This window comes from Cynocephalus volans, chromosome 11 (genome assembly GCF_027409185.1).
Source record: "Cynocephalus volans isolate mCynVol1 chromosome 11, mCynVol1.pri, whole genome shotgun sequence".
Lineage (NCBI taxonomy): Eukaryota > Metazoa > Chordata > Mammalia > Dermoptera > Cynocephalidae > Cynocephalus > Cynocephalus volans.
Window position 1 is genome coordinate 28693036 of NC_084470.1, and position 24024 is coordinate 28717059.

At 45.4% G+C, this 24024-nt stretch overlaps 1 protein-coding gene across 5 annotated transcripts in view; it reads right to left on the reverse strand.

The window, feature by feature from the left end:
- The window catches only part of COLQ (collagen like tail subunit of asymmetric acetylcholinesterase), a 58440-nt gene extending 37891 nt beyond the window's left edge, over positions 1 to 20549 (reverse strand). For all 5 annotated transcript variants that reach the window (XM_063113830.1, XM_063113826.1, XM_063113825.1 and 2 more), the window contains exon 1: positions 20382 to 20549. In XM_063113830.1, the coding sequence (XP_062969900.1) occupies positions 20382 to 20487 (106 nt within the window). In that variant the 5' untranslated portion in view covers positions 20488 to 20549. The remainder of the gene's footprint in view (positions 1 to 20381) is intronic.
- Between the last annotated feature and the right edge of the window lie 3475 nt (positions 20550 to 24024).

Below are 24024 nucleotides of genomic sequence, written 5' to 3' on the forward strand. Positions count from 1 at the left end.
CGTGAAGAGTGCCCTCAGCCCCAGGGGACGTGAGGTTAGGAGCCCGGGCATACTTATCACCCCTGCAAGCCAAGAGGAAACGGAGCGCAATCAAACAGGCTGCTTTTCATTTGACTCAAAAATTGCTGCATCAATACTGCTCTGGTCAGCCTCAAAGTCAACCCCGTGCTGAGACTGTCCAAGGGGAGTCACCTTCATCTGCTCCAGAGAAGACCCTCGTGGCAAGGGCTCCCAGCTATCACCATGTCTATGCCAAGGAGCTGCCAACTAGTTAAGTTTAATTTTTTAAAAAACACCAACATATATATAAGGATATATATTTCTGAAGGGCAGGTGGGAAAAACTTTTTAGATGAAGCCTGCCTATAAAATAATGAAGTGGCATATACCAGATATGCACCAAAATCTGATACTTGATAGGCATACCTAATGCACGAGGGTGCACATATACAATCCTGCTTATATAAGACAGGATTATTAGTACTTAGCAATATGCACTTTGTTTTAACCAGCTGAGTAAAGAGCATAAGCTATAGCAGGAGTCAATAAACTTTTGCTATAAAGGGCCAAATAGAAAACATTTTAGACTTTGTGGGTCGCATGATCTCTGTTACAACTTAACTTTGCCATTGTATGTGAAAGCAGCCATAGACAATACATAAAGGAATGAGTGTAGCTGTGTTCCAATAAAACTTTATTTGCAAAAATAGGAGGCAGGCTGGATTCGGCCCTCAGGCTGTAGTTTTCTGACTCCTGGGCCATAGCCTTCAGATGAATGGACACTTACTGTATTCACTCATTCATTTACTGTTTCATACATTCAGAAACACACAGTGCATACAAAATTGTGCAAGATACAATGCCTAGACACAGTTCCTGCCCTCGGAATGTTGTTCAATGTCAAGGAAAGAGTACTGTCCCTGGAGTCACACAAACTTGGGCTCAGGTTCTGGTTTTGCTACTTAGTAGCTGTGTGACCTTGAGGAAGTTATTCATTCTCCCTAAATCTCAGCTGTCTAACCTGTAAAGGGTTTGGCAAAACCTACCTTGCCAGTTTGTTGTGAGGATTAGAGCTAAGGCTTTTGGAGTTCCTGGTGCAGAAGAGGGGCTCTTTTGTCAATATGTTCTTGGATAACTATTATATAAGGTGGAAAAAGAGAAGTGGCTTACATGGGGCTGAGATGACTGGAGGGATTTACAGGAGGAAGAGTTGGGTACCAGTTGAGAGGGAGGGGGTACAAGAGAGAAATCAGGGAAGGCTTCCTGGAAGAGGTGGTGTTTGAGCTTACCCTTGAAAACAGAAGATTCGCTGTTACCAAGATGGGAGAAATGAGGGCAGGAAGGCTTAGGCTCTGTTCCTTCTCTGAAGAATTTCCCTTGTTTTCAGAAACAGGGTCTAAGACATCAGAGGAAGCAGCAGTGCTCAGTCCTGAGCCCTGGACAGTTGCAGAAATATCTGTATCACAGTTTTCCAAATTCCCCCATTCTGGGTCATATTCCTGCAGATCTTCATTCTTCAAACTTCATTTCACAAACTCTTGGAGATGGAAGTTTTGCCTCTTTTCACACCAAAATCATTTATGTTTTGACCATGTGGCATCGAACTCTTCCTACAGAGTTTTACACATGTAAACCACTCAGCTGTACTTAGTTTCATTTGTTGTAAAAATGAAGGTGACTGGACTAGACGATGGCTGGGGTTCTGTCCGACTCTGCAGGCATTTGAACCTGTATTTTGAACCTGATGAGTCAGGCTCATGCATGTTTCTTTCCATCTCTCTCTTCTCTGCATTCCTTGCCCTCTGCTGCTCAGTCTTATTATTTCTGTCTCAGTCTTATTCTCTCAGTCTCTGTGTCTCTTTATCTCTAACTTTGTATCAGTCTCTGTCTTTCGCTCTGTCTTTCCGAGCTCTAATAATTGAATTTCTTAAGTCAAACACCTGGATGTATGCTCAACTACTTTTAACTCAGCCAAGTGTGCCAGCCTGGAATTAGGAACCCTGGTCTCTAGCCCTGGCAATAACTTGCTGTGTGACCTTGGACAACTCAGTCCCTCTCTGGGCCCTGATTTTGCCAGATGTAAAATGGGAACATTGGATCAGATGAGCTCTAGGCTCTTTCCAGCTTTGGCTTCTACCAGGGGCTGTGATTCTTGAGACCTAAATGGTCCCTTGTAAGGGCCCAGTTCAGGAATGGAGGATCTCCCCTCTTTCCCCTGGTGAGCAATCTTTGCCCTTGAGTTTCCTCAGGTACCTTAGCCCAGACACCAGCTCAACACAGCAGAGCTCCCTGCAAAATCTAATTCATAATACAAGTTTCTGGAGCCTTACTGCAGCTGTCAGCAGGTGTCATATTCACAGTATTTTGTCTTAATTGCAGCTCTGGGATTTATCAGCTGGGCCAGAAGACCACTTCTGGAATACTGCCTTCTTGGGCTCTGGTCCAGAATCTCCTGTCCCTTCTGCTGCCACACACAGGCCTGTTCCTTGCCAATTGGGGCCAGCACAGATCCTGCTTTCCATCTTCCTCCCATTTGTCTCCCATCACTATTGCACAGAGAGATTTTGTGGCCTAGATTACTCAGGCTCCCTTCCCAGGGGTCCAGAGTTCCAGTGTGAGGCAAAGACATCCACATGTTTGGGGCAGAGCCTAGGGTCCCACCAGCCCTGGGGCACTTCAAGTCTTCTATCACATCCCAAAACCTTGGTGGGCAGAGGGGTAGGCAGGAGGACCTGGGTTCTACTTTCCCACTGACAAATACTCTGTCCTTGACCAAAGCTTAGTCACGTTCCTCTGAGCCCTCTTCTTGACTAGGCCTCGACCATGGGTTTCTGTATCCATCCTTGCAGAGTCCCATTGTAGTAAGAATCCTGATAAGTCAGTTCAGAGAGAATCCCTTACCCTTGATATCTGATCACCTGATTTGCCTTCAGCAGGAATCCTATTAAGTTGGTTTAGCCAGAATCCCCCTACACTTTATGTCACCTCTTAGTAATTTTCAGTCCACTGACCCACCCAACCTGCTCCTTGGCTATAAATCTTCACTTGTCCTTGTTGTATTGAAGCTTAGCTTGATCTCTGCCTACTATTGTGATAGTCTTGACACCTATTGCAATAGCATTGAATAATGTCTTCCTTGCCATTTTAACAAGTGTCAGAATGGTTGTCCTTAATATTACCTCCAGATCCAATGTTTTTGTTTACTCAGGGGAGCCCTATAACAAATTATATTAAGCCCACAAACATTTATTGAACACTCACTCTGTGCCAAGCCCTTGCTCTGCCACCCATGTACAGAGGTGAATAAGCTCATGGTCTAACCTCTGGAGGGCAAAGAGTTTTCATTTCATGAGCTGACTTGCACTGATTGGCACAGATTTCCTGTGACTTCTTAGGATCGTCCTCCCTGAGATGAGAGGAAGGGGTGCCTGTGCTGCATACTTACTGGCCCTTGTTTAGCAAAATCCTCCTCATGAAACAATGATGAAACATTCTGTCCTTCTTTGATTCCTACAGCAACTCCACAAAATATGTATCAGTATTATTATCCTCATCTGCAGACAAGGCTCAGAGAGATTAAGGGATATACCTAAGTTCACATACAACCAGTAGGTAATAGGCAAGGATTAAATCCAGACCTCTGACTCTGGAGACTTCTGGAGATTCAGTTACCAGCACAAAGTGATAATCCTTCCCCCAAGGCCATCTGGAGAGAATGAGCAGGAAACCTCGGAAAAAGCAGGACCTAAAGGAGCCAGAGGTGTTGCCTTAACCAGCTCCCAGAATCAAAGCACGATTCCCAGAATCATGTCTTTCTAATCAAACCTTACAATCATTCATCTTTGGGTTGCAGTTTCCTGGTTTGTAAACTCCTGTGAGTAGACAATCCTGGTTGCCTCCCTGACTATCCAGGCCACAGAGAGGCTTCAATCAAGTGTGCTGGTGGCTTCCAATCGAACACACATTTGCCTTCTCTAGTCTACTCTTCAGTGGGCAACAGATCCACAACTTGCTTTGAAACCCAACAAAAAATAAGATGAATGGGTAAACAGATACATGATAGAGTATGTAAAGCAAAATGATAACCGTTGCAGAATGTACGTGGTGGGTGTATTGTTTGCTAGGGCAGCCATAACAAAGTACCACAGACGGGGTGGCTTAAATAACACACACTTGTTTCTCGTAGGTCTGGAAGCTAGAAGTCCAAAATCAAGGTGCCAGCACATTTGGTTTCGCCTGAGGTCTCTCTCCTTTGCCTGTGAATTGTCTTTCCTCTGTGTGCACATCCCTGCTGTGTCTTTGTGTGTCCAAATCTCTTCCTCTTATAACGACACCAGTCAGATTGGATTAGGGTCCATTTTAACTTAATCACCTCTTTAAAGACCCCCACCTCCAAATATCGTTACATTCTGAGGTACTGGGTATTATCAGGGCTTCAATGTATAAATTTTGGGGAGACTCCATTCAGCCCATAACAGTGGGCATATTGGTGTTCCTTGCATAATTCTTTTCATTTTTTGAATGTTTGAAATTGTTCATAGTAAAAAAGAATAAACTTTAAAACATTTAGGTAGGCAACAGAGAACCACAAGATATCTCTACAAGGGTTAGGGGTGGGGGTAGTTCGGCCCGACGCCCTTGTTGGCAAAGATCTGGGGGCCCAGGGGCTGCATAGGGCTAAGACAGCAGCATTGCCAGGACGAGCCTGCAGCCCCTCACCCCGATACCCGGAGCAGGTCATTGAATCTTCACAAACGACATGGGAAAGACGTTCTCCTCTGCTTTCTCCGACCCCCTCCCCCCATGCCCCATGCCTCGAGGAGGAAAAATCTGCCCTAGCTACAAGGATGAAAGAAAATCATCTCATACTTCTAATTATTTTATATCAGTCATATATCAAAAGTGCCTCCCTTGTACTCATAGATCCAAGGAAACAAACCCATCCCCCTTTCCTCCCACAAGGGAATTATTTTGGACCTTATCTAAAGGAAGGCATCTGCTTTTTGAGTTCAAGTTCTAATTTGACCAAATGGCATGTGGTAAATACAGAGGAAGGAGGAGACAATGTTATTAGGAGCCAAGGGAACATAAAGAAACCTCCCGATGGCTGGCTGCGCCCTGGCTCTGAATTTGATTAGAGCGGCCAGCATAAATCAGCAAGTGCTATTAAATCTTCTGCTAGGGCTTGACAGGGGAGGCCAAGATTGTAGAATTATTTGGGAGATCTGGCCATAGGTCAGAGACAAAACCCCCCCAGCTGCATCAAGCCCAAAGGGTGGGTTATTTCCAACACCTGCTAACAACTGTGGCTGAGTGGAAAGACCCTGTGTTTCCAGCCGCTATGTTTCCATGCCTTCATTTTTCCATGGTGACATCTTAGCTGCACGGGTACTTGTAATTCAAAACCACGTGGCCCACTTAACCCTTTCCCCAGAGCCCCCATCTCTGCTCCTGCCCCCACTTCCACCGTCCCTGTATCTGTTGTTTGAGGATCCACCACAGGTGGAGAGGAGGGAAGCCAGGGTCCTGGGAGCCCCTGGGCTGCCAACTGGCACAGACAGGCATCTCTACCTAGGGGTTCACTGCGTTGCTCAAACCCCTGGATTCTGGAAATTGTGGAACCTGCATCTGACCTCTTTGGACTTAACTGAGCAATAGAGCTTCTCAACTGAGCACATGGGCAAAATTAACCTTAGGCTTTTTGTAGCACTAAAGCTGTGCAATTCTACCATTCTCTGAGATCTCAATTCCCCTTGCTGCTTTGGGTCTAACAAACTTTTAGAGATAGAAAAATACCATGTTGTGGTCCAGATGAGAGGCAGTGCTTTGTATATACATATGGTGTTTTGTTTAACAGTTTAGAATAGGTAATGCATGCATGTGATTCAAAATTCAAAAGTATAAACAGCTATACATGAAAACTCTCTCTCCCACCCCTCTCCACAAGCCACTCAATTCCAATTACTCATTATCAGTCAATTACTAAGTTTCCTATGTATACTTCTGGGAATATTTTATGCATAAACAAGTAGGTATAATATTTTCCCACTCTTACTCAAAAAGTAATATTATATTGTATACGTGATTCTCCCTCTTGGTTTCTTCTCATTATTTCTGCAATTATTCTGTGTAACTACATAAAATGTATCCACATCCTTTTCTATAGCTGCATAATATTCCTTTGTTTGGACGAACCATAATTTTTTCACTCTTTCCCCTATTCATGTGCATTTGGGTGCTTTGCAAACATTTGCTGATGCAAATGATGCAATTAAATAAATGTTCCATGTGCACTGTTGAGGATGTTAGTAAGCGTGTCCTTTGGATGTCGTCCTAGAAATGGAAATGCTGGGTTAAAGAGTGTGTGCCCTTGTAATTTTTACACATGTTGCCTAACTCATCTACACAAAGCCTCCGTCAATCTGCATTCCCTCCCACAAGCAGTGGGTTAGGGTCTCTGTTTCCACACACCCTTACCAACAGTCTGATGTCAGGCTTTTTGAATTTCACCCATCTCATACATGAAAAACAGTATTTCAGTGTAGTTTTAATTTGTATTTCTCTTACAGTGAATGAAACTAAGGATATTTTCATACATTTTAGAGCCATTTGTACCTCTTCCCTTTGTCCATTGGGTTGTTGGTCCTTCTCTTATAACTTTTTCTTAGATAGAAGAAAAGTAGCACTTCACTATATGACCTGCAAATATTTTCCCCCAGTTTGTTTTGGCCTTTTGACTTTGTTTTTGCCACATATAAATTTTTCATGTAGTAATATTTAATATGTAAGCCTTTTCTTTAATAGTTTCTGGGTTCCCCACACCAAAGTTACTCAAAAAATCTCTCAAAGTTTCTCCTACTAGTTTTATAGTTTCATATTTTATATTTAAGTTTTAAGTCATTTGTAACTTATTTTGGTGTAAGATGAAAGTTTGTTTGCTAGTTTTCCAGAAGACATTTTAACTGCTACCTAAAGCAGAAAACAAAAACAGTCTTTAAACTACCTTTATGTAGCCCGCAAACGTCAGCTGTCACAACACTTAATAACATGTCCTGAGCACTTATAGGCTAAGCACCAGCCTACAACAGCCCTAAGGATGGTTAATATTTTCTCCTTCTGACACATAAGTAAACTGAGGCTCAAAGAAGTGCCCAGGTAAACGGCAGAGTCATGACTTGCACCAGATGGGTTGTTTTCTTGTCTTAGTTGCTCTGCTCCCACACAAGCTGCAACTACTTGTGTACCCTGAGACATCGCCAAGGTCATCCACTTCACTCCTCATTAATTATTCATTTGTGTTATCATAACATCACAAATAGATTATGGGTGCCTTGAGTTAGATTAGGCTGTTTTATGGATTGTCTTATGAGTTGAGCCAGTTTGTCTCATGAATCTTCTTGTTCAATAGAACAGACAAGTATATAGTAGGAGGCACAGTAAATATTGGTCACTTGATTGATGGGAAGTATCTCAAATGCTATGTATCTCTGGTAATAGTCATAATGAATTTAGAGACAGAAGGACAGATTGAAGAAGGAGGAGGAGGAGGAGAATCTGAATCAATTCAAGTGGATTTTATTGCCCTAATTAGAAAAAAAATTGAGCAAAATGCAAAGTGGCAGCAGATGGGTATATGGCCAGAAAATTGAGCATCTGTGTCAAATCAGCCACCATCTGCTGGCATTCCATTTTAAAATCTCATTTTTAAGGCTGGCTGGTTAGCTCAGTTAGTTAGAGCATGGTGCTGATAACACCAAGGTCCAGGGTTCCATCTCTGTACCTGCCAGCTGCCAAAAATATATAACATAAAATCTCATATTTAGGAATCTCCTCTGATTGCCCAGGAGGACCTGCACTGCGCGGCCTGGTGATTTAGTGGCCACTGTCCATCTTGAAGGGGGCAAGGCTGTCATACAAGGCAGATGCCACGTGGACAGAGGGCCCTATTCCCTTGACACAGATGAACTAGATAGAGGAAGTGGCTTGCCTTCCCCTCTGCATTCCACACAGGGCTGCGCAATTTCAATGACTGGACACTCTCGGGATTGCAGTGCCCTGGGGGATTTCTTAGTAAAATCATTCCTGTCTGGGGAGGTGCAAAGCTGTCTCCCTCCCTGCCACAGGAGGAGCCCCTGCGAGTGGACATGGCTCATCAGCAGGCCTTTCTGCTGAGAATTCAATCTGGCTGAGGTGCCATCCTCAGGTGTGAGCTACATGTCCCATGTCTTGAAATTCTAGGGTTGCTCAGCTCTTGAGTACACATTCTGCACTGGGCCCAGGGCTAGGCCTTTCCTGGGTCCTCTCCTTTGATTCTCACAATGACCCTATGAATTATATTTTATTTCTACTTTTCCAGGTGAGAGAAACTGAGGCTGTGATATACAGGGTCCAGTGGAGCTGGGATTCTGACCCCAGACCTCCGGTTCCAAAGCCTGTGCACTGTTATGTCTCTGACTCAACCTCTGGCTTTGGATGAAGTCTTTCCATTCTGAAACTGGAATCTTCAGCACTAAATAAGAGCAGGTAGGATTACAGTGGAAGCATCCCAGGTAGAGGCAAGTGGCCTGGATTCCAGTTCTCTCTCTTCCACTTGGAATAATGGTTGCAACCAGTAGCTGAGAGCTAAGTATGTTGCAGGAGCTGTGCAAAGCTTGGTGTGTATTAGCACATTTCATCCTCATCTCCATCTGACCAAGTGGATATTCTTATTATTCCCATTTTATGGAAGTAGAAACTGAGTTGCTAAAAGATTAAACCAAGACTATTTGGCCAAGACCCTTCGTCTAGTGGGTCAGGGAGATGTCCCACACCACCTTCCACGGACGTGAGCAAAAGAACCTTAGCGGCAGTCACCATGCGGCCAGCTCCTGAGCCTGTCCTGCAGACACATCTTACTTTCAGGGCTGCCCAGCAGAGGCAAGAAAGGGTCAAAGTGGTGGACTCAGAAAATTGAAGAAAAGAAAAACCATTTACCTCAGATACTCTCAGGAAAGCATTTCCAGAGCCTTAACTGTCCCTAAAGCCACCCGGACCCTCTGCCCTCGCTCCACAGGCAGACACAAAGAGTGAGGGCACGTGCCATTCACCCCAGCGCCCCTCCCTGGGGCCCTGCTGCTCTCTAGACATGGGGGACGTTCTTCTTTTCCACCTTGAACTTTCCCCACATGATCTCGCCTGTTGCAGCTCTCAGAAAGACAGACAGAGGGGAAAAGGGTTGTCGTCTTCACTCAGAGCCCCCCTAAATCCTGAAGACTCATCTCAATAATTGAGAATTTGGTTTCTAGATATGACCACAGAGAATCTGGAAGCCTTCTGTGGGCCACTCCATGAGGTCCCCCACTCAGGATGGTCTCAGAAACAGAGCTGGTCCTGTTTGGACACAAAGGGACAGTTCAGTTACAACCCCCGTGATAATGATGCAGACCCTCATATAGGGGATAAGTTCAAACACGAGAACAAACCTGACCTGATTCACAGTAAAGTAGGAAGAGCCCCAGTTGGACAGGAAGGTCCTACAAGTAGGATGGCCATCATCACCTCCTCCTCTGTCCCCCTGGGTCCCCAAGAAGCCCCCTGCCAGGCCTGAGACTCCTGGAAAGTCCTCCCTGGAACACGCGTCCCAGGAAAGAACTACCCACAGCAGCAGGAAAGCTCCCGGGCCTTTCTGCAAACTTCTCAGAAAGACAACCAAGAAGATCTGGTGAGCCGGGCTGGTGCCACAGGAGGAAGGTGTGGGAAGACCTAAGAGGGAAGGAACCTGTCCAACTCACATTAATGTTTCCTTCTTTTCTTTCCTTTTTATTCCAGCCCCCGGCTGGCTGACAGTGTAAAGCCTGCAGCAGCCAGGAGGCCTCCCCTTCAGCTGTCACTGGTTCCCAAACACACGCCTCACGCCTGTGTTTGTGTTGGTTGCCCCGGAGAGATAAGTGCAGGCTTGAATGGAGCTAAATGCTCCAGGCTGGGAGATGGAAGAGGGCCAGGTGTATTTTTAAAGCATCTGGGAAAGCCAGTCAGCATGAGAAGAGCCTCCTTCTGCAGCCAACATGTTCCTTCTTTAGGGACGCGTTTGCAAATGCAAAGTAGATGAAAGCTGAGTCTCTTCTTTTTGCCTTAACTCACGGGATATTTTAAGCAAAAAGCATATGCAATTTTTGCCTTTTGACACAAATGAATTGCAGAGGAAACTATGACCTCTTGGCATGTGTAGAGACACCGAGAGGTTCTGGAAATAGTGACAGAATATGTATGTATATCACACATTGTATGCCAGGCACTACTGAAAGTACTTTATGTTCATAATTAGCCCACTTAATCTTCATAACTTCTTGTGAGTAAATCTTACTTTTAGTCCCATTTCCTAGATGATTTCAATGGGTTTCTGCCTCTGCAATGATCTGGGGGTCAAAGAGTCCTGATCTTGAATTTTGACACTGGCACTGTGTGACTTCAGGCAAGTGACCGCACCTCTCTGAATGTTAGTTCCTCTTTGGTAGAATGGGGGTCACTAAGGGCTACCTTGTGACAGTGTTGTGAAAGTTAGAAATAACAAGTATGAAGAGTCTAGTAAATAGAACACACTCAATGAATGGTTGATTTATTACCGATAAAGAAGGTTCATGTGGCAACTGGATCCCAACTTCTGCATCATGGCGGGAAGGGTTGCTGAGCTGTAACTACTGCTGCTCAGAGGGGCAACTGAGGCAGAGGACTGTATAAGGGCCTTCAGGACCCCAGCTGGTCTCTTAAAGCATCTGCAGCAGATGCTGTCACTTCTCTGCCCCTATTCCTCAGCATCCATCAATCTCGTCCATGCTTGCAGCTTCCTGCCACAGGCACTTGCGACTATCCCAGAGGGCTTCTCCAAGCCATAGAAAGTTGTTTGGGGCAAGCAGGAAGAACAGAGTGATTAAAGTTCCCTGGAGCTGGTGAACAAATATCCCGGTTCCCTGTCTCCCTCAGGTCCCCAGAAGAACTGAGCCCCAGTTGCCCACAGCAGTGACCTGCTCACGAACATACCCTGGATTGACCATCTGCTCTTCCCTGTCTCACTTCCCCACAGCCCACTAGGATCACCTTTCAAATAAATGATTTGCACACAAATCCCTGTCTCAGGGTCCCCTGCTGGGAAGAAACCCAAATGAAGTCGATGCACATACCTGCACCTTTGATTCTGATGTTACTTAAACAAAGCACTTGTGGGTCGGGAAGAGGTAGCTGTGGGAGGCTGAATAATGGCCCCCACAGATACCCAGATCCTAATCCCTGGGACCTGTAAATGTTACCTTACATGGAGAAAGAAACTTGTTGATGTGATTAATTAAGAAATGTAAAATGAAGAGCTCATCCTGCATTATCTGGATTGCTCTAAAATCAATCACAAGTGTCCTTATGAAAGAGGCAGAGGAGATTTGACACAGAAGAAGGCAGTGTGACCACTGAAGCTAGATGCTGCCCTGCCAGCTTTGAAGAGTGGACAAAGGGGCCCGGGATGAAGCTCCAGAGTTAGGAAGGCGAGAAAGCTCATTCTTCCCTGGGCCCTTCGGAGAGCACTCAGCCTCTCCAGCATCTTGACTTCAGACTTCTCACCTCCAGACCGGAAGAGAATAGATGTGTGTTGTTTTAAGGCACTAAGTTTGTGGTGATTTGTTAAAATGGCCATGCTAGGAAACTAACACTGTAACTCAGGCAAGCTGGAGCAGCGCTTCTCAAAGTGTGGTCCATGGACTAGCAGCATCGGCTGCACCTGGGAGCTTATAAGAGATGCAAACCCTTGGGCCCACCCCGAGTCTACTGAACTAGAAACTCCCTGGGATGGGTCTCGGTGGCCTGTGTTTTAACAAAGCACTCCAGGTGATTCTGATGCTGGCTGTAGTTCAGTGGTTAACCCTGGCTATGCATTAGAATCCCTGGAGAACTATAAACAATATTGATGCCTGATCCCATACCCCAGAGATTCTGACTTAACTGGCTCTTCAGCTTGGATGCTGGGCTTGTGTGAAGCACCCCAGGTGATTCTTTTACCTGACAGTGAGTTTGCAATCCCAGGTGCACTTCACACATGCACACCTTGGGGCTCACTGCAGTGAAGTTACCATCCCACCATCACACAGATCATAACCAAGGAAGCCAAGATTCGAACCCAGGACTGTGAAGGGCAAATACAACTGTAGCTGTGAAAGTGCTTTGTAGAATGAGAGGTTTCGGGGATCACTGGTCCTGATCATAAGAGCAATACGAGTAGTGCATATGACTGTGAATTGCATTTCAAGAACAGGACACCAGCTTATTTGGTGTCTCAGTGAAGCCAGAGGGGCTCTCTGTTCACTCTGGAGCTGTGTTGCTGTTGAATGGTTGTGGCAGTGGTGTCTGTGGATCTGAAGAAGGCAGGCTTGAGTGTGGTGAATGGCAATGTGGGGGCTTGGCCCAGGATATCTGAGGGGAAAGCCCCCCCATCCCTCACACCCACCTCTCTCTGGGTCTTAGCTGGAGATGAGCTCATCGCTTTATGCTTGGGATGGAGTGAGGTGGGAAGCCTGGGACCCCTAGAGAGCCCTCTAATTTAAGAACCCTTTCTGATTTTATTATCCAGAGGAAATATGGGGAGCTAAATCAGAGGAGATGACTGGCAAGTGCATTACGGGACATTAAACAATAGCTGATGAGCATCAGACACAAATAAATGGCCCATAATTTAGTGCCAAGAGCATGGATGGTTCCCAAGTGGTGGCCTGGCTGGCTTCCAGGCAGCAGAGAATAAGGCTGGACATCAGGCTCTATAGGCCACAAAACACCTGCCCTGGGTCCTATCCTAGCAGGCAACAGGAGAAATCACAGCCTTCTCCATGATCTCACTCTACGGGACTGGATTTGGGTCTTCTCATCATCTTGTCTCTGAGACCTGGATCCAAACATCACCAAGAGAGTTCCTGTCTACCTGGAAGATCTTGTATCAGAAGAGAGAAGCCACGTGAGTCTGTGTGGGCAGAGGGTAGTTTGGCTCACAATGCCTGAAGAAAAGGTAGAGAAGGTTTGTGAAGCGGGATTCCCCTGGCTCCAGGAAGGTCCCCATCCCCCAAAACACCCCAGCTGAAACTCATCTCACTGGAGCATCCTTTAGATTAGACCTCTAATTCCCACTAAAATGCAAATACTGTCAATGGAGCAATAAATCAGTACACTGGCAAGTGATGCACACTTCAGCAATATTCAATCTTTTGTCAGAATATTGGGCACTGATACCCTGAGGAGGAGGTAGAAGGGAATGGGGAATAAAGAATCCAGAGGATAAAGTTTCCAGAGGATAAGGTTTCCAGAGGATATAAGGGTAGCCTGCAGCACCTTAAAAGCCAATACACTATTTATCCAAGGCCATAAGCAGATTTGGTTTATATTGGTAAAAGCCCTGGACTTAGAGTCAAGAGGCAGGATTCCATTCTCTAGCTCTTTGATGTACCAGCTGTGTGACCTTGGGCAAGTCACTTACCCTCTCTGAGCCTCCATTTCCTCATCTGAAAAGTGGGAGTGATGCCATACCCATTGCAGGGGAGCTGTGGGACTTACATAAACTGAACTGTGGAAGGTCTGCCCCTCTACAAATATCACTGTCCTTTGGTCTGTGCCTTCACATTCCGGAAATTGTACAACTACTGAGCTACATCTGAGGATGGATATTGGAGCTGAGTCAGTCCACAGACCCATAAGTGAGCCAAACCCGGGCTAGATCAGCTGACCCTCAGTTAACCTGCAAACCCATGAACTTCAATGATAAATGATTATTTTTTTAAGCCACCGAGTGCTCAGATGGTTTATTGCCCAATAAAGATTAAGACAATCCACCAAACTTAGGGCTCCCTACATTTTTAATAATTGCCATGTTCAATATCATTCTAATATAGACCTGACACTTATCTGCTTCTTAAGCAAAATAAAGTGAACACAATTCAGTCTTCGCTGGACTATTCATGCTCATCATAATGAAAACCAGTCAGTGGGCTGTAAGTCGATGACTCCCTCAGGAGTACAAAACAGAGGCTCTAGAGATAAATCTCAAAACTACTCCCTAGTTCTTTATCATTTTTCTTGGAATTAATTTTATCAGCTGTACTTCTTATTGTCATTGTGTCTATCTTAAGCAGCAACCCCTCTCTCCCCAATCTAATATGCTACACCTAATTCACCACACTTCAAGACATCTGCCATCTAAACGTGTTAGAATGGTGTCCAAAGTGAGAGGTAAGAGCCTTAGAGAAAGGGCCCAAGGTCATTTACTGTGTGTCAAATGCATGTGCTTTAGTGCTGGATTTCCATTATCAGTTTTGGCTTTTTTGATGCTTTCTGCTCCCTTCCTGGTTCCCCTCTGGGATCCAGCAGTGGAGGTTGCCAAGTAACAGGCATCTGATGCGGAGAGCTGACACTGTGTCTGGCGCTCCTGAAGTACAGTCCTTCCTGAAAAGAGTGAAGTGTGGCCCAACCTGGAAGTAAGCACCTGCCTGCAGCCCTGCAAGAGGCTCTGCTCCTCTGTCACAGCCTTTCTTGGAGGCATTTGGCACATGCTGCTGCTGTTTCAACAGCAGGAGCCAGGGGTTCCCCCAGAGCAGAGGCTGCATCCTACTTGTTTCCATGTCCCCTAAAGCACTTATCACAGCACCAGGCACACAGCAGGTACTCACTGAGTATAGTGGGTAGAGTGAAAAGATTTTCCTGGCCTCCCTTTTTCTGTGTATGCACGGCTTGTCTTCTTCAGAATATGCAGAGGGTCCCCGATTTGCAATGGTTCGACTTATAGTTTGACTTTATGTTAGTGTGAAAGCCGTATGCATTCAGTATGCTCCTCAATTTACAATGGGATTACGTCCCGATAAACCCAATGTAAGCTGAAAATATCATTAAGTCGAAAATGCATTTAATACCCCTAACCTACTGAACCACATAGTTTAGCCTAGCCTACCTTCCACGTGCTCAGACACTTACAGTAGCCTACAGTTGGGCACAATCACCTGGCAACACGTATATCATGGACTATCAGTTGTTCACTCTCATGATCACGTGGCTGACTAGGAGCCGCATTTCTGCTGACCTCATATCACTTTTGCATCACTGTAAAGTCGAAAAACCATAAGTCATTTGTAAGTTGGAAACTGTCTGCATAGAATATTTCACATCAAATTGTTGGAAAATATTTTTAAAGCATTAATTTTGTCCTGTGTCTGGGCCTCGACCATGACCATGCCCCTGCTTCCTCCTCCTCCTACCCTGTCCTCCTCCCCTTTCTCCTTTTCCCCTCCCCACCAACTGCTCTGCAACATCTTAGAGTGTAAAAATAATAATAATAATAATTAATTAATTAATTAAACTTTTTTGTCTTGTGTCAAGGAGTAGTTCCCATATCAAGACTGCTATGCATCATATGTGTTCCCCAAAATTTCATGTATTATAAAGTTAATGTCCATTTTAACAGTGTTAAGCAGATGGAAAATTCTATTCTGGTAATTGAAAGGAAGGGCCTTTAAGAAGTGATTGGATTCGAGGACTGTGCCCTAGTGAACAGATTGATCTGTTCATGAAGTAATGGGTTGATGGTTTAATGGGTAGTCCTGGGCATGGCTCTGATAGCTTTACAAGGAAAGTGAGTGAGAAGATTAACTCTCTCTTGCTCAGCCCATTCTCACCATGTGACACTCTGAGTTGCTGTAGAGAATCAAGTCCCCCAAGAAAAAGGTCCTCACCAGATGTGTTCCCTGGACTTTGGACTTCTCAGCCTCCAAAACTGTAAACGAAATTTTGTTTCTTTTATAAATTACCCAGTTTCAAGCATTCTGTTATAAGCAACAGAAAATGGACTAATAAAAAAAAAAATTGGTGCCAGAATTGGGATGTTGCTTATAACAAATACCTGAAAATGTGGAAGTGGCTTTGGAACTGGGTGGTGGGCAGAGGCTGGAAGAATTTGGAGGAGCAAGCTACAAAAAGCCTAGATTCTGGTGAGGGCTTAGAAGACAAGAAGACCAGGGAAAGTTTGAAACATCCTAGAGACCAGTTAAAGGATGATGACCAAAATGGTGGTGACCAAAATGACAGAAATATGGACAGTAAAGGCCATTCTGAAGAGGTCTCAGATGGGAATGAGAAAAAGCTTATTAGAAACTGGAGCAAGTCACCCTTGTTACAGAGTTGCAAAGAACTTGGCTGCATTCTGTTCATGCCTGAAAGTTTTATGAAATATAGAACTTAAAGTGGTGAGAGCATTTGGTGGAAGAAATCTCTAAGCAGCAAAGCATTCAGGCAGCTGCGTCGCTACTTGTGACAGCCTAAGCTGAATTACGGCAGCAAAGGCATGATGTAAAGCCAAAATTTATAATTAAAAAGGAAGCAGAGGGTAAAACATTGGAAAACTCTCAGCCTGGGCACGTAAAGAGTGAAAAAGTGTCTTTGGGAAAGTAAACCAAGGGTGTAGCCCATTGACCGTTTGCTGAAAAGATCAGGACAGAAGGAAGGGATCATCAAGAAAATGGAAGAAAGACCCTGAAGGCATTTCAGAGATCTTTGAAGTGTCTGCTCCCATCACAGACCCAGAGGCCTAGTGAGACAGAATGGTTTCGGGGAGCAGGCCTGAGGCACCCTCCACAGGCTCGCTGCCCAGGGCCACCTCAGGATGCTACTTCCCACAGCCTGGATGCTCCAGCTGCTCCAGCTGTGGTTAATTTGGCCCCAGGTGTGGCTAGACCCACAGCTTCAGAAAATTTAAGCTGGAAACCTTGGCGGCATCCATGTGGTTTTAAGTCTGCAGGCTCACAGAATACAAGAGCTTGTGAAGGCATCACACCCACATTTCAAAGGACATATGGAAAATCCTGGGTACCCAGGAAGAGATTTGTCATAGGGGCAGAGTCACTGTAGACAACCTTCACTAGAGCAATGCTGGGCGCAATGTTACAGCAGAGAATTCCCACTGGGGCCACGCCCATTGGAGCCATGGGAGTGGGACAACCTTGGAGACTCCAGAATTGTAGAGCTACTAGTGTGCAATGCCAGCCTGTGAGAACTAAAGTGCGGGCTGAGCACAGGAAAGCCATAGGAGTGGGGCTGACCAAGGACTTGGAGGCCCGACCCCACACTAGCCTGCAGAGAGAATGCCAGACATGGAGTCAAGGTAGATTATTTGCCAGCTTTGAGATGTGATGCCTGCTTTGCTGAGTTTCAGACTTGTTTGGGACCTATTACCCCTTCCTTTTGGCTCATTTCTCCATTTTGGAATGAGAATTTCTGTCTTATGCCTGTCCCCTCATTGTATCTTGGAGGTGGATAACTTGTCTGATTTCACAGATGAGACTTTGGACTTTTGAGTTGAAGCAAATTAAGACTTTGGGGATGGAATGAATGTATCTGCCTGTGAGAAGGACATGAACTTTGGGGGCCAGGAGCAGAATGCCTATAGGTCAAATGTGTCCCCCAAAAGTTCATGTACTGGAAACTTAATCTCCGTTGTAACAGTGTTAAGAAGGTGGAAGATCCTACTATGGTAATTGAAAAGTGGGGTCCTTAAGGGGTGATTGGATCCAAGGATCCCTTTGAGAGGTGTTTGGATCACTAGTGAATGGATTGATCCATTCCTGGAGCAATGAGTTGATTGTTTACTGAGTGGTCATGGACATGGTTGTGATGGCTTTATAAGGAGGGCAAGTGAGAAGATTAACTCTCTCTTGCTCAGCCCATTCTCACCATGTGATACCCGTGTTACTGTAGAAGGCCCTCACCAGATGTGCCCCCTGGACTTTGTACTTCCCAGCCTCTGAAACTGTAAGAAACAAATTTTATTTCTTTATAGACTACCCAGTTTGAGGTATTCTGTTATAAGCAACAGAAACAGACTAATACAAAGACCTACATTTATTTTTGAACTGTTCTATCACGAAGCCATGGTGACAAGTGAGGAGGATCAAGCCAAATGACTCTACAGGAGAAAGCAGACACTTCTGCTATACTGAGTTGTTACTTAGTGATTCCCCTACGTCTACCCCATTGTTTTACCAAATGTCTAAAGACCACATTCCCAGCCAGAAAGAATATCTAGACTCAGCAATCCAACAAGAAGTGCCTGAGGATATGTGGCCTCAGTATTCTAGTCCCCACTGTGCCCCAGAGGCTGACCCCCCTGGCCTGCATCAAGGGGCTCCCCTGCCCGCTGGCTTCAGGGTGGGTTTGGCCAGTGGGAGGCCCTACCAATAGGCAGTTGGATGGAAGGAGACAGAGGTCGGGGTATTTCTTCTCCACTTGCTCCCTGCTGTGGGTCCCTCCGTGACCAACACTCCTGCTCAGTGGCCCCTTCTCCAAGGCTCCAGATCTCCCTGGGTTACATTTCCCTATTTCCTCCCCTTGCCTTTTCTAGCACAGGATGGGGAAGGCTTCCTGTACCTGCTAACCTCCAGGTGCCTCAACATTCCTTGTTGGTTCTCGTAACTCCACCCACAGCTCTGAAAGTGACTCCCTCAGTGAAGTCTTTTCATCTGACCCCTCTGAGTTGCTTCTTTTTCCTACTGTTGCCCTGACCAGTACAATCCACAGCAAACCTCACCTAAGAGATGTCTATGCTGTCCCAGGGCTCTCTCCAGAGCATGAAGTCCAAAGAAAATCAGAGATTCTTTCCTCTCTAGTTTTCAGAACTCCTCAGCCACTTTGGCTCTATCTAAATTAAGTAACACAAGATAATGGTAAACTCCATCTACAGATGAGAAAAGTTTTTATTTATTCATTCACCAAATATTTATTGAGCACCTACTATGTGCCAGGCACTGTTCTGACCCCGGGGAAACATTGATGATGTACAAGAAAGACACAGTCCTTGCCCACATGGTGCTTATAGTCTAATGCCAACTGCCTCCCAGAAGTCAGAGAGCCCATGAGAGGCAGGGCTGGGACCAGAAAACTGAGTTTCCTTAAGTCCTAAACCTTCTGCAGATTCTCAAAGGAATTTATGACCCAAACAAGATTAAGAACCACTGAATTAGACCAAATTAACTACCAGGTATTCCCCCTTGAATAGGGAAATAATGACCCACTCATTCCCAGAAGCAGCTTGAATTTGTGGGTGCATGTGGCCCCACACTCGTGGTGACACAAACACCCACCTTTCCTGCCTACCCTCCACCCCTGGTATTCTCCACTATCCTCCCTCCTGTCCTCCTTCTGTTCCTCACACTTTTATAATTAGCCACACACCGGTCTCTGAGTCACTCCCTCAGGGCGCATAAATACTGGCAGCACAACTTGTCGATGAGCTGTTTTTATGAATGGACAGCAGTTGGGGGCTGGATTCAGAGATATGCCCTCTGTGAGAGCCTGGCATTTCTGGCCCTCTCTGTGTTTCCAGCAGAGGCTGTGGCAGTGAAATTTTTGTCCCAATTGAAGTATTTATGAGGCTCCCATGGGAGGACATGACTAAGACGGCCTTGGCTAGGGAGATCCGGGGATAGCTGAGGTGAATTGTGGGGACAGTGAGGGGACAGGCATCAAGGCTGGGGTTCTGCCTGCCTCCCCCAACCCCCCCAGAAACATTTGAGTTTCCTCAGAAAGGTTTAAATAAGCCATAATAGTAACCCAATACTTCCTCTGCTCCAGGTCAGACAGGACAAGGGCAACAGCCTGGTGCCTGCAGAACACGTTGCCTGACTGGCAGACCAAGCCTCTTCCCCAAATCTCCCAGCCCGTACCTGGCAGACACACCCAGCTCCAGGGCCGGCTGTCACTCTGGAATCCCCTTCTCCCAGGGCCACTAATTGCCTTGTTTGAAGCTGAAGGGAAGTCTCAGCCCAAGAAGAAAGCACAGCCAGAAAGCAGGCAGGGCTGGAGAAAGGGAAAGTCCAGTCCTGGGGCTGCAGGGGGCCTGGCCTCAGGAGAACCAGCTGGACTCCCTTTTCCTTCAGCGGGACTGTCCTGGCTGGGGACACTGCCTGGGCTTGGCCAGAGGCATGTTTACTCCACAACATCCCCTTCGACTCAAGCCCCCTGGAGGTCAGAGCTATATTTACAGAAACGTGGGGCTCACCTCTCTCTCACTTGCACTTCTCTGTCCCATCCAAGCTCCCCCAATTCTTGCCCAAAATGAAATCATGCAGCAAATGTAGAGAAGGAGTGGGGGAGGCAGACACAATTTTTTAAAGGGTCTCTGGCTTTGAACAGCTAGGTAGGGGCTGCTTGGAACAAGGACAGAAGGGGCTTCTGCCACAAGCTCAGGTGACAGGAAGCTGCTGAAGTAGCCGTCTCCCTTCCAGCCTCCCTCCAGCAAGAGTAGAATAGCAAAAATATCAGGACACATTGCACAGCTGTCTGCCGTCCTCCCCTGCCCCCTGACACATGGAGGAGAGGAAAGTTGTGGTCATCATTTACCTGCTGAGATTGGGAGGGTGCTGTTGTCGAAAGTCGCCTGAGACACGATGGAGCGGAAGAAAAGCTGGAGATAAATTCCCAAAGTCATTGGATTCAGGACAACCATGCTGGCCAGAGGCTGGCAAGTGTCACGTCAGCGAGCCCTGCTTATCTCTGCTTTGTCTTCTCACTGCTGCCTGCCTCTCCCTCAATCAATCTCTCTCTCCCCCTCCCCCCTTTCTCTCTCTCTCTCTCCCCCGCCGGCCCCCATGCCTTTACCAAGAAAGAATGCCAACCATTCCCCAGTAAACCTTCTCCATACTACACAGGCTTATATTTATCTCAAGCACTGGATCAAATGCCCACATTAAAATTAAGACGTCAGAATTTTCTTTTTTGGAGACTGAGGTAAGTGGCTATTGAAGAGGTGGCGAAAAGGCAGCCGCGTCTCAGACGTTCACAGCCCTCAAGGGCAGACAGCTCTCCTGATGGCTGTGTGCATCACCTCCTGCTGGGAACGACATGTCCCGCAGGAGCAGCTCTCCTGATCCAAACTGAATTTCACGGAGACAAACCCCTCTGCCCTTAGCCTGTGACCTTCTTACCCATTGGGTGACAAATGCAAAGTTGACATTTAATTTTTTTCTTTAATCATCCAATAAAAAGGAGGGGAGATAGTTTATATTTTCAAAAGCTTTCTCTGTGAGAAAGTTTTTCTCTCTCTCCAGAAACTGCAACCTTTTAATGCCATGTAAAGCAAAATAAATGAAAACAATAAATGGATAGGAAAGTGAATGATTATTTATCAAACCATATTTGGAGAAATAGCATCATTAACTTGATCTTTGGCTAGACAAAATTCTTCAAATAAAGATTATTGCACTCATAAATGAATGCCTTTTATGAGTTTGTTAAGCCTGTTCTAGAGATCTTTAAATGAATAAAATGATTAAAATAATAATCCACAGAGTTGTTCATTTTGCTTTAACTTACATATTCCCACTGCCTCCTAGGAGTTAATTCAGAAACAGTTTGGTAGGTGCTGGATGCTGGGTGGCAGCCCTGAAGAAGAGCAGTGATTTCATCTGGGGACAGGTGGCTGGGACAGGGCCCAATACAAGGCTGTACTCTGCAGCTGAAGCACCAGGCTAAAGCTTTCCTCTCAGCTCTGAGTGGCTGTGGACAAATTGACCTCTGTAAGCCTCAGTTTTCTCATCCATAAAATGGAGACAATGTTCCCTTTACAGGTTTGTTGCAAAGGTTAAATGAGGTAATTTGGAATGAATCATACATGAATTAGAACTTGTAGATAGAGACAGCACAAAGGAAACCAGGGAGCCATGGGGGAGTGGGTGCAAAGAAGGCCACCCAAATCCCTCCATGGCCATATGTGCATGCCACTCTTCCCATCAAAAGGTGGAGTCTATTTCCCCTCCCTCGAATCTGGGCTGGTCTAGTGACTTGCTTTGACCAATAGAATGTGGCTGAAGGGATGCTGGGCTTTGAGTAGCTTCTTCCACTTTTGTGTTTCCTTGGAAACCAGTTGCCATGTAAAAAAAAATCTGGACCATTGAAGAGGTCACATGCAGGTAGGAGCAGCCAGCCCCCACCTGTTCTTACCAGCCCAGAGGAGGCACTAGATGTGTGAGTGAGGCCCCTTTGCACCATCTGGTGCCATCCAGGTCTCCAGATGACAGCGGCCACAGGAGTGACCCCAGGTAAGACCAGTTAGTTTTAGGATGACTTGTTAGGCAGCAATAGCTAACTGATGCAGAGTTGATAAGAAAAGCTTTTGAAAGCATGAAGAGTACACTTGGGCTACATGTACAGAACAGCCTAAAGAGAGGTTACCTCCATGTAGTTTCCGATATGTTTAACAGAAAGAGCTGATTGATTGTCAGCTAAACCTACCCAGGACATTCTCAGGTGTGCTCCTGTTACTCAGAGGCTACAGCCCCAGCAGTGGGCTTTTGGTGCCCTGGAGAAGGTACAGTCTACCTGGGAGGAAGGTAACTCTTGAGTAACTTGGTGTCAGAATCCGAACTTTTACCATCCTGCTCAGATCCCTCCTCTGCAGAGCCAGCATGATTTCTTCCTTCTCTCAGCACAGAGTTCACCACTGACCATGCATTTGGTACAAATTAGGCCAATATGTCCTATCTATGACACCTGTTGCTATTGTTTTTGAACTGCTTCTAAATCACCTTGTGTCGCTATTTAGGCTGTGTTAACATCTCTGAAGATGACAGACTGTCCCACAGCCCCAGGACAGTCCTTGTCACCTAACAGATCCTCAACAATGTCAGTGAATTTGATCAAATCACACCACGGATAGGACGAAAAGAAAAGAAAGCAGGAAAAGGGGCATAACTTCACACTCCAGCACACTGTACAACTTGTGCTTTCCCAGCGCTTCTCTGTGCCTTTACACATGCAGCTGGCTGGCCCAGGCCTGGTACAGGCAGGACTCTGGCGAGTATGGTCAGAGAGTGAGAGAGAAGGTGGACTCCCGTCATGAAGTGGCTAAATGTGCACATTCGGGCTGCTGGGGAGCAATTCACTGCTGATGGGATGTTACTACAGGAACCTCTACCCTTTGGGTAGGTCCCAATACAGAAGTATTTATATGCCCCCAATACCTATTAAACAATTTTTAGTAAATTTCTATTTCTCTAGGAATCATGTATTTTTATGAGCTTATTTCTTATGAGGTTACCCTAACTGGCCAAGGCAGAAAATATTGTCTTTCTTCAAACCCTCCTGGAAGGGCTCTGATTCTTTCAGGCTCTAATAACACAGACTGTTAGATTTGTCCAGAAGGAAATTATCTGAGTTTTGAGAAAGGCTCACACCAATAAAGCCAATCAAAGTCAGAGCCTTCATTTTCAGACCTTGTAGGTGGGAGTGTATACTGAAGAACAATCTGTTGGTCCCATCAAACTTAAAATGCATGTGCCATTTGACCCAGAAGACCCAAGGAAATACTCATTCAACTGCCCAGTGGTTTAGGTACATGGATGGACTTTACTGGCTCAGGCTGGAAACATCTAACTGTCCATGAAGATGACATTGGTGGAATAAATCATGGGATATCTATTCAATTAAATATTATGCAGTCATTAAAAGAATAAGGTTGTTTTTGCAAGACATGGTCCTGGAAAAATTGGACTTCCATAAGCAAAACAAACAGAACTGAAGCTTAACCCTTACCTTGTTCCATATATAAAAATTAGTTCAAAGTAGAACACTGACCTAAATTTAAGAGCTAAAACTATTAAATATCTAGAGGAAAACAGGAGAAAATCTTAGCAACTTTGGGTTAGGCAAAGATTTCTTAAATAGGACAAAAAGCACAAATCTTAAACAAAAAGATGTGAAATTGGACTTCATAAAAATTTTTAAATTTCTGCTTTTCAAAATACAATACTAATTCAAAAGCCAAACAAAAAACTATGAGAAAATATTTGCAAATCACATATATGATAAAGGACTTGTGTCCAGAATATATAAAGAACACTTAGAACTTAATAATAATAAGATAAACAGCCCAATTAAAATGAATGGGCAAAAGATGTGAATAGGTACTTCACCAAAGAATATCAATGAATGGCAAATAAGCACTTGAAAATATACTCAACATCTTAAGTTATTAGGAAAATGCAAA